This window comes from Abramis brama, assembly GCF_963993115.1.
Source record: "Abramis brama genome assembly, chromosome: 23".
NCBI lineage: Eukaryota > Metazoa > Chordata > Actinopteri > Cypriniformes > Leuciscidae > Abramis > Abramis brama.
Window position 1 is genome coordinate 10120980 of NC_139985.1, and position 16444 is coordinate 10137423.

General features: G+C 38.4%; 1 protein-coding gene across 1 annotated transcript in view; it reads right to left on the minus strand.

Annotated features, from left to right (window-relative positions):
- Positions 1–16444, minus strand: part of ephb2b (eph receptor B2b) — a gene marked incomplete at its 5' end in the record, with an annotated part of 138446 nt that overhangs the window by 21251 nt on the left and 100751 nt on the right. The window contains one exon of the mRNA XM_084100489.1: positions 13994–14329. Coding sequence (XP_083956615.1) covers positions 13994–14329 — 336 coding nt within the window. The remainder of the gene's footprint in view (positions 1–13993; positions 14330–16444) is intronic.

Sequence of the window (16444 nt, forward strand, 5' to 3'; positions counted from 1 at the left end):
GTCGGTATGCGCCACCGTGCTCGGTCCAACCAAGACCTGTGTTCTAAAAGGCAAGCAACTGGCAGCATCTTGTCTGCCTTAATGGTGGTATGCAGTATCAACAGAGGACTAATAAGAAAAGCAGTCAGGCTTCCTCTACAGGGAAGCATACAGGCATCATATTATACATGAATAAAATATATATATTTAAAGGCTGACATTATGTGCTTTTTTGCTGCATGTACATTGCGCCCAGCCTGTCGCTGGTAATCCAGTCTGGGCTAATGCAAACAAAGTCAGAGCATGTACAGCAGCTCATAAGAGTGAACATATGCTGATTTGAGAGAGTTGACAAGGCAGAATGTTGCGGTTTTCCAGTTACTGGGGGATGTTTTCCTCATGCCTGAATGACAGCCGTCTATCACAGAAAGTTAGCGGGCATAATAGTTCAATCTAAAGGAAAACAGTAGCATCATAGGTAAGAAAGCGACAACTTAAACATCTTAGCGAAGAAAATGCACTCTCAGAAATGATTATCACAGCTAGTAAAGTGTTTGTTCTGCTTTTGCAGAATTCTAGTGTTTCCACACAATTGCACTCCATGGTACAGCTGATGAGGACTATTTATCTGCAAGCCTAAGTGCTTAACTTTTTCCTGGCAGACTGAGTGTTCGGACACATTGGAACGATCACACTATGTGCCGCACGCGGTCTCTGTGCGTGAGGTGCAGAAAACATAAGCATGAGGAAGAGATAACGTTTGCATATGGCGCTGAGGAAAACAACCAGATGGAAGAGAACGGTCCTGTTTAAAAGTTGGATGGAATAAGGATGAGCTTATAGAATCATACATATCCAATCTATCTAATTTATTCATGGGCATTAACATTTATATGGGCTGTTCTTCTGGAACAATATGACAAACACCAGGGTTTGTGCACACTTTATGACTATTTTGCAATAGTTTCTGAAAACTAATTCGGTGCTATATGCCTGTATATCTTTACTTCAACGTCTAACAGATCCATAATATATAATATACACGGTTTACCAAGTTAATTCCACTCATATAAGTTTATTGGTCTGTAATGGGGCATGGACTTGCAAACACAAAAAAGCCAATTCTTGAGATCTGATCCAGTTGAAGTGCCTCTCAGCCATTATAACTACAGCAAGCCTGGATTCTGGATTCTTTCTTAGAATCCCAACAAATACTTTGCCCAAAATTCCAAACAATAAAAGAAACAAAAAAAGAAACGAAGATCATGCTGCTGAAAATCCAGCTTCGCCATTACAGGAATAAATTACATTTTAATATATATTATAAGAGTAAAGCGTTGAATTGCAATAATATGTCAGAATATTACTGTTTTTACTGAACTTTTGAACAAATAAATTCAGTCTTGTAAGCATAAGCATTTCAAAAACATTACCCCAAAAGAAATCATTCTCAGGTGACACTTATTCTGATATAATGTATATGCATATATGTGTGCATTTGTATGTAAATTAATAAATGTAAATGATCTCTATTAAAAAGATGCTTGATTGAATTAATATGTATGTGTGTGTGTGTGTGTGTGTGTGTGTGTGTGTGTGTGTGTGTGTGTGTGTGTAAAATACACAACATATATTCATATTAATTCAATCAAGCATCTTTTTAATAGAGATATTTTTTATTCATTTACATTATATCAGAGTAAGCGTCACCTGAGAATGATTTCTTAATTATAGGTGTTTAATGACTAATGAGTGATAATTAGGGACAGGGCGTATAGTGAGTGAGCAAAGAACCAAAAGCTCGGCCTAATAATCATATAAAAGGCTCTGAGTGTTGTGGAATGTTCTCTCAACTCCACTGGCTCTGCACTACGGGTCTATATAATAGGTTTGGAAGGCATGTGGATCTCATTTGGAGGCGAGTTGTGGTGTGGAAGAGCGACGTAGTGATTTGGTAAGGTTGGTAGAAGTAGCCCTTACAGGTCAGCGCTTATAAATTTCGTCCACCCCCGTCGACTCCCCGAGCCCCTTTTACGGTAAAACTTTTCCCCACAGCAAGCTTTTCCCAGCACAATCTGACAGCAGCTGCTGTTCCTCTACCACGCAGGACCGTACACTGCGAGTATTCCCTATTTACGAGACTCACGTCCAGAGAGAGCCAGAAAGGAGGGGAAGAACCCACTGCATTTGCATATAACATTTAGCAATGGTGTACGACCTAAAAAAAAAAAAAAAAGGCAGAGAGGAACAGTGAGTCTGGCAGGCGTCCCTATTTCCCATCTGTATTGGATTGAGGGTTTTATGTCTCCACAGAGTTTCCAGCGCCGTAAAGCAGCGCACCCCCTTTTCAGTTCATCAAGCTTTAAACCATCTGCACTGGAAAAGATTGAAGCATTAATGTACTCGTATACACACCATAAGCTAATTCAAAAAATAGGCACTTCAGCGTCTTAAGAAGATTGCAGACACTTACAGAGAGTTTGAGTCTAATCTGAAACCCTCAGCACGGTTTCACTGTTCAAGGTACTCTGGTGTTTAGTGAAAACCCAAGCAAGTCTGTAAATGGCAGCTGGCCAATGACGTGCATTAGCATTCCTTCTTTTATGCATAGACGCATAGTCAATATGATGTATGTCGACTGCCATCTCACAGATCTCACAATCTTCACAGACAATCAGAGGTCTGTTGGCACATCACATCTAAACAAGGGAACCTGTTCAACTCTTGTTCTTTTTGCTAACAGAGAGGAGGACAAATTATATTAGCGTTCATGATTTTGTTATCCTGCCATGATTTATTTGGATCAAGACTTAGGCACAAGGACAGTGAGCTAATCACATGATCCCAAGCCAGTACGTGATTTTAGCCTGGGACTTTGGACTAAAAAAAGAACCTAGGGAAATAGAAATACAGCAATACAGATACAAGCCCCACTAAAAATCTATACATTTATGTAACATTTTCATTTGCATATTATCTGCATGATACATTAAGATATCATCTCTAATAAACTTTTAGCTAGTATTCTTTTAGCAGAAGTGTAAATAGATGCTGAAATGTAAATTATGGATGTATTTACAACATCTAAAACGTAAACAGGGATATACTATATCGAGCTATTGCGATATAAAAATGTGACGATATGTATCGTTGATGCAAAATACATAATTCCCGATATAGTTTGTCAAAGACTCAGCTTACTGTATTTATAAGGTATAATTCACCCACAAATGTAAATTCTGTCTTCATGTACTCACTGTAGAACCACACTTTACATAACAATACATACGAATACTCATGAGATCATGTTGCATGATCATGTGATGCTGAGAGCTGACAGAGCATCCACAATACGGAGATCACTTGTGTCTGAGGGCTGCAAAACTAACCTTATTAGCTGTCTTTGTCATTGCTCATAGCTTTGACGTCTTCTTGTTCTGTACATCATCACTTCCGATACACTTTGTAGATGAATGCAAAGAAATGAAAAACAGAAAAATGCTATTTTTGTGCTTAATTTTATCGCTATTCAGAGTACTCATTCACCCTACTGGGTTTTGCTTTTTAATAAAATAAAACAAGGAACTCCTTTATTAGCAACTAATAAAATATTGTTAAATATTACAATTCGAATTAAAATTTTCAGCAGCCATTACTTCAGTGTGATGTTTTGATCTTGAAATCTATGTGCAAGGAGTAGAAAAGTAAATAAAAGAAATGCAGAGGAGGGACTTGGATATTTTAAAGCCTCGAATTTCAGGATCCTATCAAACAGCCGTTCCATACAAATTACACGGGACATTTGTTTATACTTCTAGGTCTTTTTTAAATATTTCACAAAAACACAAACTTTTCCACTTCCAGCAATAAATCAACATGTCTAATTGAGCCTTTGCACCTGTCACTGCAGTACTTTGTTAATCCAGGATGATTACAGCAAAACACACTGTTCTTTGTGAATATTATTGGCTTTGATTAAACAACAGTGATTTAAACACTAAATCCCTGTTGCATTGTATTTACTGTTGTTGGACGTATGAGCGGAATGTTTTCAATCATCAAAGCGTTCGTAATTGGCAAGACTTCAAACTTATGACAATAATGCACTTATATTGTAGTTTTCTTTTCTGTACACATACATAATGAAATGGATATTTTATGCACTGCTCACTGCATAGTCAACAGCTCCTGTGGCCAGTCCTGCATACTTATGAAGGCCTTTTCCCTGGCTAATGCAAATGAAACAACCCTTACTTTCCTCCGATGACACCTGATGTGATTAGTATGCAACAGCATGTGACAGGACGAGAGCTGTAATTTTGGACTTTGCCAGTGCTCCAGGTGTCCGGTGCAGTCTCCTGCCCGGCTGCCCCCTGACCCCACCTGGCACCTTCCATATGTGCCCTCTCTGCCACCTTCTGTCACAGTGCTCCCACATCAGCCACCCCCTTTATATTTGTGAGGGATGGCATGAAAAGGGCAGCCTTCTCGGGGAAAGATCCATGTCCGAGGTGGAAAAATCCCCTCCCTCCCCAGCTCTTCTGCATTACAGGTGGCAATCGACATCCATCTGAAAGCAACACTGAAGCGAGTCCATTTTGAATACCGAAATGGATGACTCTCTCTGCAATAAGGTCAAGACAGTAAAATACAAAAGTGCACTTCTCAATTACATGGCAATAGAATCATCTAGCTCTGTATCGCCACATTCTCCAGAGGCTGCCGGTGGCATCACTGTCTCTGGTGGCCCGACAGGAGTTCGCCAAAGCAATTCTGAAGATAATTAAGTCATAAATCTTCCACCAGCACCCGACAGCGCCCGAGCCAGATTACCAGACCCAACTCTGCATAATGTAATTCATTCACACAATGATTCCCCCATCTGATAAGGAACCAATTCATTTTCTCAGGTATTAAGGAAAGCCTGACACATGTGGTACTGCTCACCTTGGGCTAATGAAATGGATAAACAAACAGTAGCTGGAGTGTATTATGCTGAATGACGCAATAGAGTACATGTGAGCTGGCAGACGGAAACAGCATATGGGTCGGCCGTTTATCTGGGTGCGCCAGACTCTCACGCAGAAAGCTAATGGCCGGGAGCTAATGTTGCCAGGAGTTTTCTGTGATGGACAACAACTGTTATGCTCAAACAGTGCGTTAGACTGGAAACATGCTAAACAAAAATGGAATATAAAGAATAAAATACCATCTGTAATAACTTGGAGTGCACTAGAAGTCATTAAATATGTTTCACCAATTTATGTAACAAAGTAAAACCGTTTCAATTATTATACTCTATGTAAAAGTCTGACACAAAAAATTAATAACTCTTTTCACAAGTTAAATGTTCAAAGTTCAATTCATCAACAGTTAATGCATTAAGTATTATGAACTAACAACATACAACCTTTTGTTTTTACAGCATTTTATTCTAGGTTATTGTTGTTAATTACCATTAACCAAGATTAAGAAATGCTGATATTGTTCACTGTTAACCATAATATTAAGTGTATTTAAATTCTGCATATTACAACATTAATTTGTGTATTAATTTCTTATAAACCTTTTTTTAAATATACATTTATTAAATGTGGATAATTTGTTTTATAAAATGATGGAATATTTGGTTGATTCGTAAAACCATCCTCTCTGTTGCAATATACAGTGCTGCAATAAATTCAGGGAATGGCAAAGAATGTAAAGCTCAACCACGTGAGGCAGAATTGTTGATTTTTTTGTGTGTGTGTTACCATTCATCCATCTCTGCAGTGGGAAGAACAGCACTACGTATAAAGTGAAGCGGACTGAGCCATGTGGCTCTATTTCTCTCCATTCATGGGGAGAGGCAAGTTACAGTAAACGACCCCTTGAGTAGCACTTGCCCGACTTTAGGCAAATCACAAATTGCATGCGATCTGTCACACACTGCTCTAATAAAACTTTCAGAGAGAGGGACACCCGGGCGGACATTTTCTATCCTTGGCTTGATAAATGCTGGTCTCAAATGTGTGTGTTAGAGTAAAGTGAAGGGCCTGGAGTCAGTTTGGGTTTACTTGATGACTGATTAACCTTGCTTACCCTGTTGATGCAGAGCTGCAGGGGACAGGCGAGGAAAGCCAAGCAGAAAGGAAAGGTAAAAGCTGTCTTTGTGTCTCCAGCTGTCCGACACAGACGTGCACTATTACTGTAGCTCGACCAGAGCTCAAGGCCTTCATTCCAGTTTGCCTCTGTAAAATTGCCTCAATAACACATTGTGCCTTTCTTCAATACAGCTTTGTTAAGCTTTCTGGTGTGCCATAATTAAGACAAATCACTAAACTAATAAATGAAAAGCATGCTCTGTTTAGACCTCCAAGGGACACTGATCTAGATTGCTGCTTGGGCTTCAGTCAAAGATCAACAACTACCCTCAACAACACACTATGATGCAAGTAAATGGACGCTCAAGCTACTTGAATGCATGTCATTGCATTACAACAAAGTATCAAACCAAGTGAGGAATTAAACCACACGTCTATTACGCTAAATAAAAATAAATAAATAAACAGGTTAGGTTTTCAATGATAAAACAAGATAACATTTTCAAAAATAACACAAAAGGTCTGCAGAAATGAAATGTCCACATTTTAAGCATGGGTTAAGTGCATTTTTGGGCTCCACTGTATCAGTAATTCTCATTCAGGCTACTTCAAATTGAATTTTTATCCATTAAACTCAAAACCCTTGAAATAAGGGGGTTTTCAGATTTTTTTTCTTTCTGCTATTTGATTCACTGGTGGAAAAGTTTGAAGGCCTTCAAAAGATTAAAGGACCCTTGACACAGTTTTACAATGACCAAATTCATTTCAAAGGTTCTTCTCTGCTAACGTTTTGAAGCATGAAGTGTCAACATGTCTAAGTTGAAATGGCCTAGATTTTTTATACCAAGATTAGTGATTCTCATCTAGTTTTGCTTCAGGGCCCACATTATATAATAGACATCAAGTGGTTAATTAGCATGGTACTTATTATTATTACATAAAAAGTACAAACAAAGTGTTTATTTATACTGAAAGCAAATAGCCAACAGCTAACCTTTAATTGTTTTTTTTACAGGTTTTTTCCTGTAACTCTGCCCACCTATATTTATACTTTCTATCAGTATTTGCTGTAAACAACTGAAAAGTGTATTAACAAAAGGATATGGGAACTACTTTTTCCCTTTTTTAAAGGTTAATGAATTGCTCTCAGACAGCAAATGCAGTGAGTTTGCTTCCTTCTTCTCTGAGAAAATCAATAATATCAAAAAGGTGATCAGCACATCCTTGAGTCGCGCTGGGGTCAGACAGATCAGACCACAACCTATTACTATGTCTGATTTCGAAGAAATTGATGGCAAAATTTTGGAAGAAACCGTACAGCACCTTAAAACATCAACCTGCGCCCTTGACGCACTTCCCACATATTTTTTCAAAAGTGTGTTAAACTGTTTAGAAGCAGATCTCCTAGAAGGAGAATATCAACATATCACATCAATCCTCAGGTCTTTACACTGGCTCCCAGTCTCATTTAGGATTGATTTTAAAACATTATTACTGGTATATAAATCACTAAATGGCCTAGGACCTAAATACATTGCAGATATGCTCACTGAATATAAACCCAACAGATCACTCAGATCATTAGGATCACATCAACTAAAAATACCAAGGGTTCACTCTAAGCATGGCGAGTCTGCTTTTAGCTACTATGCCAGCCGCAGCTGGAACCAGCTTCCAGAAGTGATCAGATGTGCTCCTACAGTAGTCACATTCAAATCCAGACTCAAAGCACATCTGTTTAGCTGTGCATTTAATGAATGAGCACTGTGCCACTGTGCGTCCGACTGATTACACTGTATTTCATGTCTGCATTCTCCTTTTGATTCTAAACTACTGTATTCTTCTTTTTGAGTCTAAAATGAACTCAAATGGCACTGATTGATAAACGGTGTTTTGTTGAGAGGGATTGGCTCATGACGGTCAAGGGAACACTGTGGTGACTAGTACAGATTACTGGTCTGGATCGGTACAGATTACTAATCTGGTGGGCTCAGATAATCCATGGTACTGTAGTAGTGGGGGAAACCCCGATGGTCCTGATGACCAAATTTGTGAGCAAGTGCTCACCTTTTTCAACTGAGGTGAAAATTGATCTCTCTAGAGACGTCTAGAGTTATATATGCCAACTGAAAATTCCGAAAATTCACAGAAGAATACTGGCCGTCATAGGGAAATCTCAGAGTCAAAATAAGATACACCGGTGTTTTGCCAGATGAGAAATTTATTCTATGTATCATCTTTTTACTATTTTAATTCATTTTACTCTAATTCATTTTATAACTGTATCATTTATCTCTTTTAATTCCTTTAATAACTGTTTTAATTTCCCCTGCTTTTATTTTGTGTATTTTCTATGCAAAGCTCTATGAATTGCTATAATGTGATTATTATATTTCCTTTCTATGTAAAGATTTTGAATAACTGTTTGAATTTTCCTTGCTTTTATTTTGATTATTTTTATTCCTCTCTATGTAAAGCACTTTGAATTGCCATAGTGTATGAAATGTGCAATATAAATAAACTTGCCTTGCCTAATGAGTATATTTCGTTTTCTAACCAACCTATGTGCAATGGTTAGTTATTTAGTGTTATTTTTTTTGATGTTCACAACCCTATCGCACCCTCATTTTGGGTCGTGACCCACAAGTTGAGAACCACTGGCTTAGATAATAAAATCATCTTAAAAACTACAAATTTCTCTGCAGTGAAAAATGGCAGAAAAAAGTGAACCATAGGAACTTTTTGCAGCTTTACTCACTACTACATTCTGGGTCAATGCAGAGAACAACACCAACCTGATACTTAGTGGGCAGACTGGACATAATTCATCAAGATCTGGAAAAGAACTCTCCAAGGCCAAGATCATAACACTCTCCCCATAATAGCAGTGTTTATGAATTGTTCATCCCTTAATAAGTGTGCACGAGGACAGTTTAAGCCCATGATGTATCATCACGCATAAGTATAACTCGGGCTCTAAAGACCGTCCAGCATACAAACTTGCGCTCAGAGTTTTTCTTCCTTTGTCTGCTGTCCTTTCAGCCATTTGAGTCAAACTTCAACTGTATTGTGTGTGATAATGATGGACAGTGTAAAAAGGCCTGGGAGAGGATCATACCGGCAGCTGTGGAGAAACTTCATGAAAACAATGCTTGAGAAAATAGACAATTGACGCCTACTGCAAATCTCATCATCGAACCTAAAATCTAAAAGGGGGCCATTCGCATAAGAAAACAAAAACTTTTCACGACAATCACTTTTAATTTTCTAATTTGTTTTTCTCTTGCAGAACATACCTCACCTCTTGGGCAGCCAGGCTTAAAAACTTGTCTAATTAAAGCTTGCACATGGATACGGACAAAAATGCACACACACAATCTACTGCAAGCACAAAACGTGAAGGGGGAAGCTCGAAGCCGCCTTTGCTAATGAGGGGTGACAAGATGTTTATGTAACCCCAAAGCCCTCCAATCCAGACAAAATTAAAGGCCAGGACAGACTGACCCAGGCCCCTCAGTCCTAGTGCCCTGTCCCAGGGGGCCCGGTCTGCTAACAGGGAGCTGGAGTGAGTACTTTCACAGCTCCCCCTGATGGAGGTCCGGGGCTGCTAATCCAAAGTGACAGGCGGAGCGGGGGTAGAACGTCCCAATAGCAGGGAGGAACTCCAGAAGGAAGAAAGCACGGGTTAGAACAGGGCAATGCCAAATGAAAACATATGGAGAACAATCTTTCTATAAAAATATATATAAAAGCAATAGCAATTCATTACGTAAAAGGTATTAAAGGAGCCATATCATGGAAAATTGGATATTCCATGCTCTTTTGAAATAATAAAATGTACTAAGTAGACCTACTATACTCGGTTTTTATATATAATCCTGTCTGTAACTGTGATTTATGTTTACACCACAGTTTCACCCAGAGGACCAATACCTAACTATGATATCCTTGCTTAGACTAGTAAAATGCGCTTCTACAAAACTAAAACTTTCTTGTCAGTCCAAACAGAGCATTTACTGTATTGACGACACAGAGCTAAATCGCAAAACATGACCACCCATATTACACATCAGTGACTAATAGGAGATCAGAAAGCTGCTCTGCCCAGAATGTAAGCACCAAAGTACACCCAGGGCTGATACTCATTTCACATGCCAGGAGAATGTTTCTTAAAATCACTGCAACCAAAAAACAAAAAAAACAAAAAAACAAAAAAAACATGGATTGCCAGAGAGAATAACATAATTGTCACCCCCAACAACAACAGTTTTTGACATAACATTTTTTTAGTGACATTATAAGTGTACTAAAATAATAATATAATGATAATAATAATAAAAATGTATCATCTTTTAGAAAATAATGGGGTTGAATTAAATGAAAAATTAAATTACAAATACTGAAATATTCAACAAAGACTTTTATTTTTTATTTGCAGTCCCAGTATGCTTTTATGTGCAGTAATGTAACATAAATGTAATGTTTAAAAAAAAAAAACTGCACAAATTCTAGGCGATTCTCCAAGGAGAATATGTGGACTCATAAAGCTTGGGGGGAAAACGTTGGCTTTTGTTTTAAAGATGCTGTTCAGCAGACTCATATGAAGAGAATCTAACAATTCTTCTGTTTCCAGCAGATCAGTCATTTCTTGTTCAAAGAAACATTGAAAGCCTCATCATTCAGCTCCCATGGCAGTTTCACATACGTTCATAAGTCCCCTAAATGTCTCAAGTGCACTTAGTGTTACTGTTGAGAGACTGAATGTAAAAAGTTGAAGTCTTTACAGGATCCCCCTGTCAGTTTATGAGAGCGAGTTTGAATACGCCCTTTCGCCTCTAAGACCTGCTGCGTATGTATGTTTTTCAACTCGAGTTTCAATGACAATACTTAACGCATTGTCTCTACACTCAAATGTCTGTGATAATTGGATTTCAGCAGCTGACTGCATGAATGCGAGTGAACTTAGTTAGGAGAGAGTAAATAGTTTGAGTAGGTAATGTGTGCATGTAAACTAGTTGGTTATATACGTTTTATACTACAGGGCTGTTGAATGCTTGATTCTGATTGGTTGAAGAACGTTCTAAGTTGTGAAATTATTTTTAGGGAAACGCACGGCTAAAGAAGTTCCAGGCAGGTCTTGACCGCATTAGTTTCATATCACTTCGCCAAATGATTTTAGTTATTTCAAAGGTCTTTACAGCCCACAAAACTAAAACCCACAACGAGCAAATAAATATAGTAAACAATAGGATAAAAACAACCAATTATAAAAATAATTGCCACAAAATTACGTTTTATGATGTATTTAGCATTTATTAGTTATTATGGAAAAGCTGTATATCTCTTCCTCGCGCTCTCTCCCACTCAAATGCACATACATACAGCAAAGACACACACCCGCACAGAAACGTGTTATCAGCGCTGACGATTGCTATCTGACGATTTTATCAGTAAAATAGTTTAGAAACTTAAAAGCTACATGACATTTCTAACTAGCGAGATGCACTGCAGACAAACATATTTTCTCTATAAATAGACGTTGGTGCCAAACACTGTTGAGAGACGCACAGACTGAGGTAATTCACACACGCTTAATCTCTTTCTCTCTAATAACTGCATTAATAACTGCATTAGACTGCTAGCAGTTGCTTAAGTCTCCGTTACTAGCTTTAAAAATACATTTTGGAATTAGCAACAGAGGCTTGGGATAAGATGTGTAAAAACAAACTGACCCACACACAAGAGCGTTTTAAGGACAAAAACTTGGCAAAGGTTTCGAGATACATCATGTTTTGAGGTGTGGTAATCGTAGAATAAGCGGAATAATTGACTCTGGGCCGTGGAATTATTAAAAAAAATAATGAACACCCGAGGTGCATTACCACCTCGAGTGTGCATTATTTTTCGAATAATTCAACGGCCCGTCGTCAATTATTCCTTAAATGTGTGATGATGAGGACACAACATATGCACATCTACTCAATCACCTCTCTCATTTTGCTTTGGTCTCATCAGTTGTAAACACTCCAAGGATAAAAGATACATCTCTTCCAGCATGCTCTTTGCACAACAGATCGGTTAAAACCTCCCTTGAATGTTGCAAATGTCAGGAAATTGTTGAATTTTGAAGTAAGCGATGTCACAACCAATTAAAATACAGTCAACAATAGAACAAGGAGCTTTACTAGGCTAAAGCGGGGATGGGTTTGATGATCTGTCTGTAGCCAGCAGGATGAGGAACATAAAATAATGGCTCTCTGTTTGAGCCTCTAAGAGCTCCAAGTACCGATCTGGCACAATCAACCACACATTTCATACAGACACTTAAAAGTACAAATCAATGCTGCAGTCCCTCTGAAATAATTGGAACACAGTAATCTAAACCACAATGGCATCAGTGGAAAAAAAGCTGAATTCTGTTGCCTTTGCAATGGCAGCTTCTGATTGTACTATGTCTTGAAGGCATGGCTGTTGCTTCAGGAGGTGGAAGAACGGTTTGTCTAATCAGTAGCAAGAAGCTGTTTTTCATTAAAAGTCATCATTGGCTGGAGAGATCCTAGGCTCCGGATAATCTGTCTCACTATGGTTTGGGTCTGATTCAACGTGGATCACGTTGAGTTTCTGGGAATTATGTCTAACCTCATGGTGACATGGTGGGATGTGAGCCAAAAAGTGTAATTGGGATGTAATCTGGAGGTAACAAAGCGAGTTACAGAGTATTTTGAGATCTGTTTAACGCACTATTACACATAGTGAGTTTAGACTAGTGGGTAAATAAACAATGAAAGCATAGATGGTTATGTGGTAGAGATTACATTTTCTAAAATAACTGGTCAGTGGTTTACCTGAACAACTAATCGCCTAATCTTAAATAAGCCCTTAATAATTAGGCTGGTTTCAGATTCACCCTATACTGAACAGACATATTTCTTAAGAAATAAAAAACTTTTAGATGGAAACTTTAAAACTTGACAAAAGCAAAAAATAATAATAAAATGCAATGCAACGTCTTAAACAACAGCTAAAATTAAAATAAAATAAAGATAAAAATAACCAAATTAAATAAAACAAAACAAAGCACCATGACCATTGTGATCCATCCCTATTATGTGTTCAAACAGGTTAACAAAAATGAAAAGTTGAATTTATGAGTATGAGCATCCAACAAGGCAACTTCCTGTGGTACTAGTGTTCATTTTGTCAGCTATTTTTACATTTATTCTTAGTCTTAGTCCTGTGTCAAATGTACTTTTTTTTTTTAATCATATTTAGTCAACCTTGCCCTGTTTTCATTCAGTCAAGTTTTAGTCAACTACAAGCCTGGGCATTTTAGTCTAGTTTTAGTCAATGAAAAAGTCATATTTTCGTCATGCTACATAATGGTTAAATTGATAATAGGCTAACAATTATTTTGCTTAAAATTATAATCACAACAATTGTTTTCATTTTAGAAATTTATATTTGCATTTCATCAGAATTATTGCACTTTCATATACAAGTACAAATCTAGAGAATGTCTCATATAGTCTCATAATGTCTCATAGAACTCATATGCATAGTTTATTTTACCTAATCTAGTTTCATAGGCTATTTGTCATAAATTAACCCATTCTCTACATTATGAAAACAAGACATATCTCTAAAAATTAAACGGTGAAATTTCTAGCCTAATTCCAAATTACGTTCATGTTTTTTAATATAAAAAAAAGTAAAATAAAATAATAAAAAAAGACCTGCATAGGTGCATTTATTCATATAGTCGAAATTCATGTTTGGAATTATTACAGACGGTTTGATCGCAGTTTTAGTCACAAACCACCGCAAGCGGCTCTTGAAGGAACACAGACTGGCTGAATGACACCAAAAAGTTGAGACCAAAAAAAAAAAGTTAAAGTAAAAAAAATAAAAAACCTGTACAAGTGTAGACTTACCAGCCTGGTTAGTAGTGATGTTGACTGATGCATATTGGGGTGAATAAGGGCTCTGGTCTGATACACCGTTGACAGCCTGGACTTCGAATGTGTACTGGGTGTGAGCCAGAAGTTCACTTATAAAGACCCGGCTCTCCGTGAGTCCCAGCTGCCGTGGAACGAACTGCACATTGTCCCCACAACGCGTGCAGCCCCCTCTGCCACCTCCGCAACTCTTGCAGATGATGTTGTAGACCACGTCATCACGACCACCAGTCTCCCGCGGAGGATTCCACTCCAGCATCAGTGAAGTCTCATTCACACTGGAGATGACATTTTGAGGAGCCGATGGCACAGCTGGAAAAACAAACAAGAAAAATATTTTTACGAAAGTCTGAAAGAAAAATTAGGTTACCCATGTAAATGACTCAAAGAATTGTTATCTGCCCTTTGTTTGAAATATACTGTATATTAGGGGTATAACGGTTCTCTGTTCTCCACCCACAGTTCGGCACACACTTGCGCTGCGGGTCATTTAAAATCTGACGCCATATACACATATGGTTTGCTGAAAATAACAAGATGTAAAACAGACTAATAGGCTAATTAAGTTTCTGACGATGGATCCGCATTCTGGCTTCCCTTAAACTTTGTTCAATGAGAGTGCTGTATGCTCTAACATGACCAGTCATTTACGCCGTCATCACCTGGGTGTCGATAGTGTGCAAGTGCAGGTCAGACCTGAACAGCACACATTGCTATCAGTGTTTAAACTAAACTCATTTGGCAATTTAAACATTTAAAGAAGATGCAAAAGAGAACTTGCGCACGTTGTGAGAAGATTTGTGTGAGCACTCATCCGAAGCATGCACATGGAAAGCCTTGCACTCAAACAGTGCGCAAATATTGAGTTCTCGTGGACAATTTCACACACAAATTATGTCAACATGCCCATCTTGGCGAGTATCCTAGCAAACAGTATGTCTTAAGTGAACGTAAACAGTCGAGAAAGACAATGCATGTGTATCAGTATCAGTGTACTGGATCTGTGCATTATGGGCCCTATTTTAACGATCTGAAACAAGTATCAAACGCAAAACACAAGTAACTTTGTGGGCGAATCTCGCTATTTAATCGCTGTTGCTATTATACCGGCGGGATAAATGACTCTTGCACCCGACGCATATCTAAAATGGGTTGGTCTGAAGGAGCTACATTACTCATAGGTGTGGTTTGGGCGTAACGTGAAATAAACCAATCAGAGCATCATCTCACATTCCCTTTAAGAGCAGGCGCGCTTGTTCTATGGCGGATTGCTATTATAATGGTGGATTTGCCAGGTGCACACCAGGAGCGGTTCACAGCCGAGGAGACCGACGTTCTCGTCAGGGCCGTAAAAGACAGAAGTGACATTGTATGGGGATGGGAGAAACCCACCCAAATAAGCTTCGGTTAAACAGGCGTATAATAATTTTGGTAAATGTATAAGCTAGATTTATGCCTATTTTTTCACATCTTCATGGACACCACAATGATTTCCCTTGTGTGGAATATTTTTCCTTGTAATTATGTATGGTTTGCAAAAATGGCAACTGCTGCGTCTGTGTGTAGATAAGAGAAGTGTTTACGCGTTGTGCACACGCTACATTATGGCCAAGCATGCGCCCTTAAAACAGCATCTGAATAATGCGCCACTGACTTTAGACTAGGTTTTTCCTGGTCTGTGGCGGAATTGTTTTCTGGAACTGCAAAATAGCACCAGGGAACGTTTGCGCCGGAACACGCCTCCTCTTTTCGATGAACCGCCCCCGGGTGTGCAAGTTCATTCCCTAATTTACTGACGTGCATCTGTTGAGGGAAAAGTCCGCTATGCGTCAGGTGCAAAATAGGAATGATACATGCGTTGTTGTACAAAGTCAATTGCGCTGGGTGCAAGATAGGGCCCAATGTCTTAAAGTGACAGCAGCCTAATTTTCCTGCTGCTGTCTGTGTTTTTAATGTTAATCAAACAACAACAGACAAGGGAATTACTCACATACTTTTATCGAGAGGATAGTAGCGTGACAAATAAATGAAGGAAGGTGAAGGAGATGAAAGGATCAGTAAATGTGAAGTCGGACTTGAACTCCCAACACCCACTTAAACTTCCCAGCACAAATGTGTCAGAATGTGTGCTAAGCACACAAGAGGGGTAGACAGAATAATACAATGAAACAATGTACATTGTGTGCAATTCCATGTGTATTTCCTTGCATATTTCCATCATGCTAATTTGAATTATGATAACATCGCACAAATCACAGGCTTACTTGGGTCTACTGAGAATTTTTTTTTCGAGCTGTTCCTGTGTTTGTAAACATCATTTGCATTTGCTCATGCACACACAGCACATTTGAAGAAGAGTAAGAGCACACCAAACAAATACACCTCCGAGATCTCGTCCTGACTGACAGCCCAACTAAAGCTAACAAT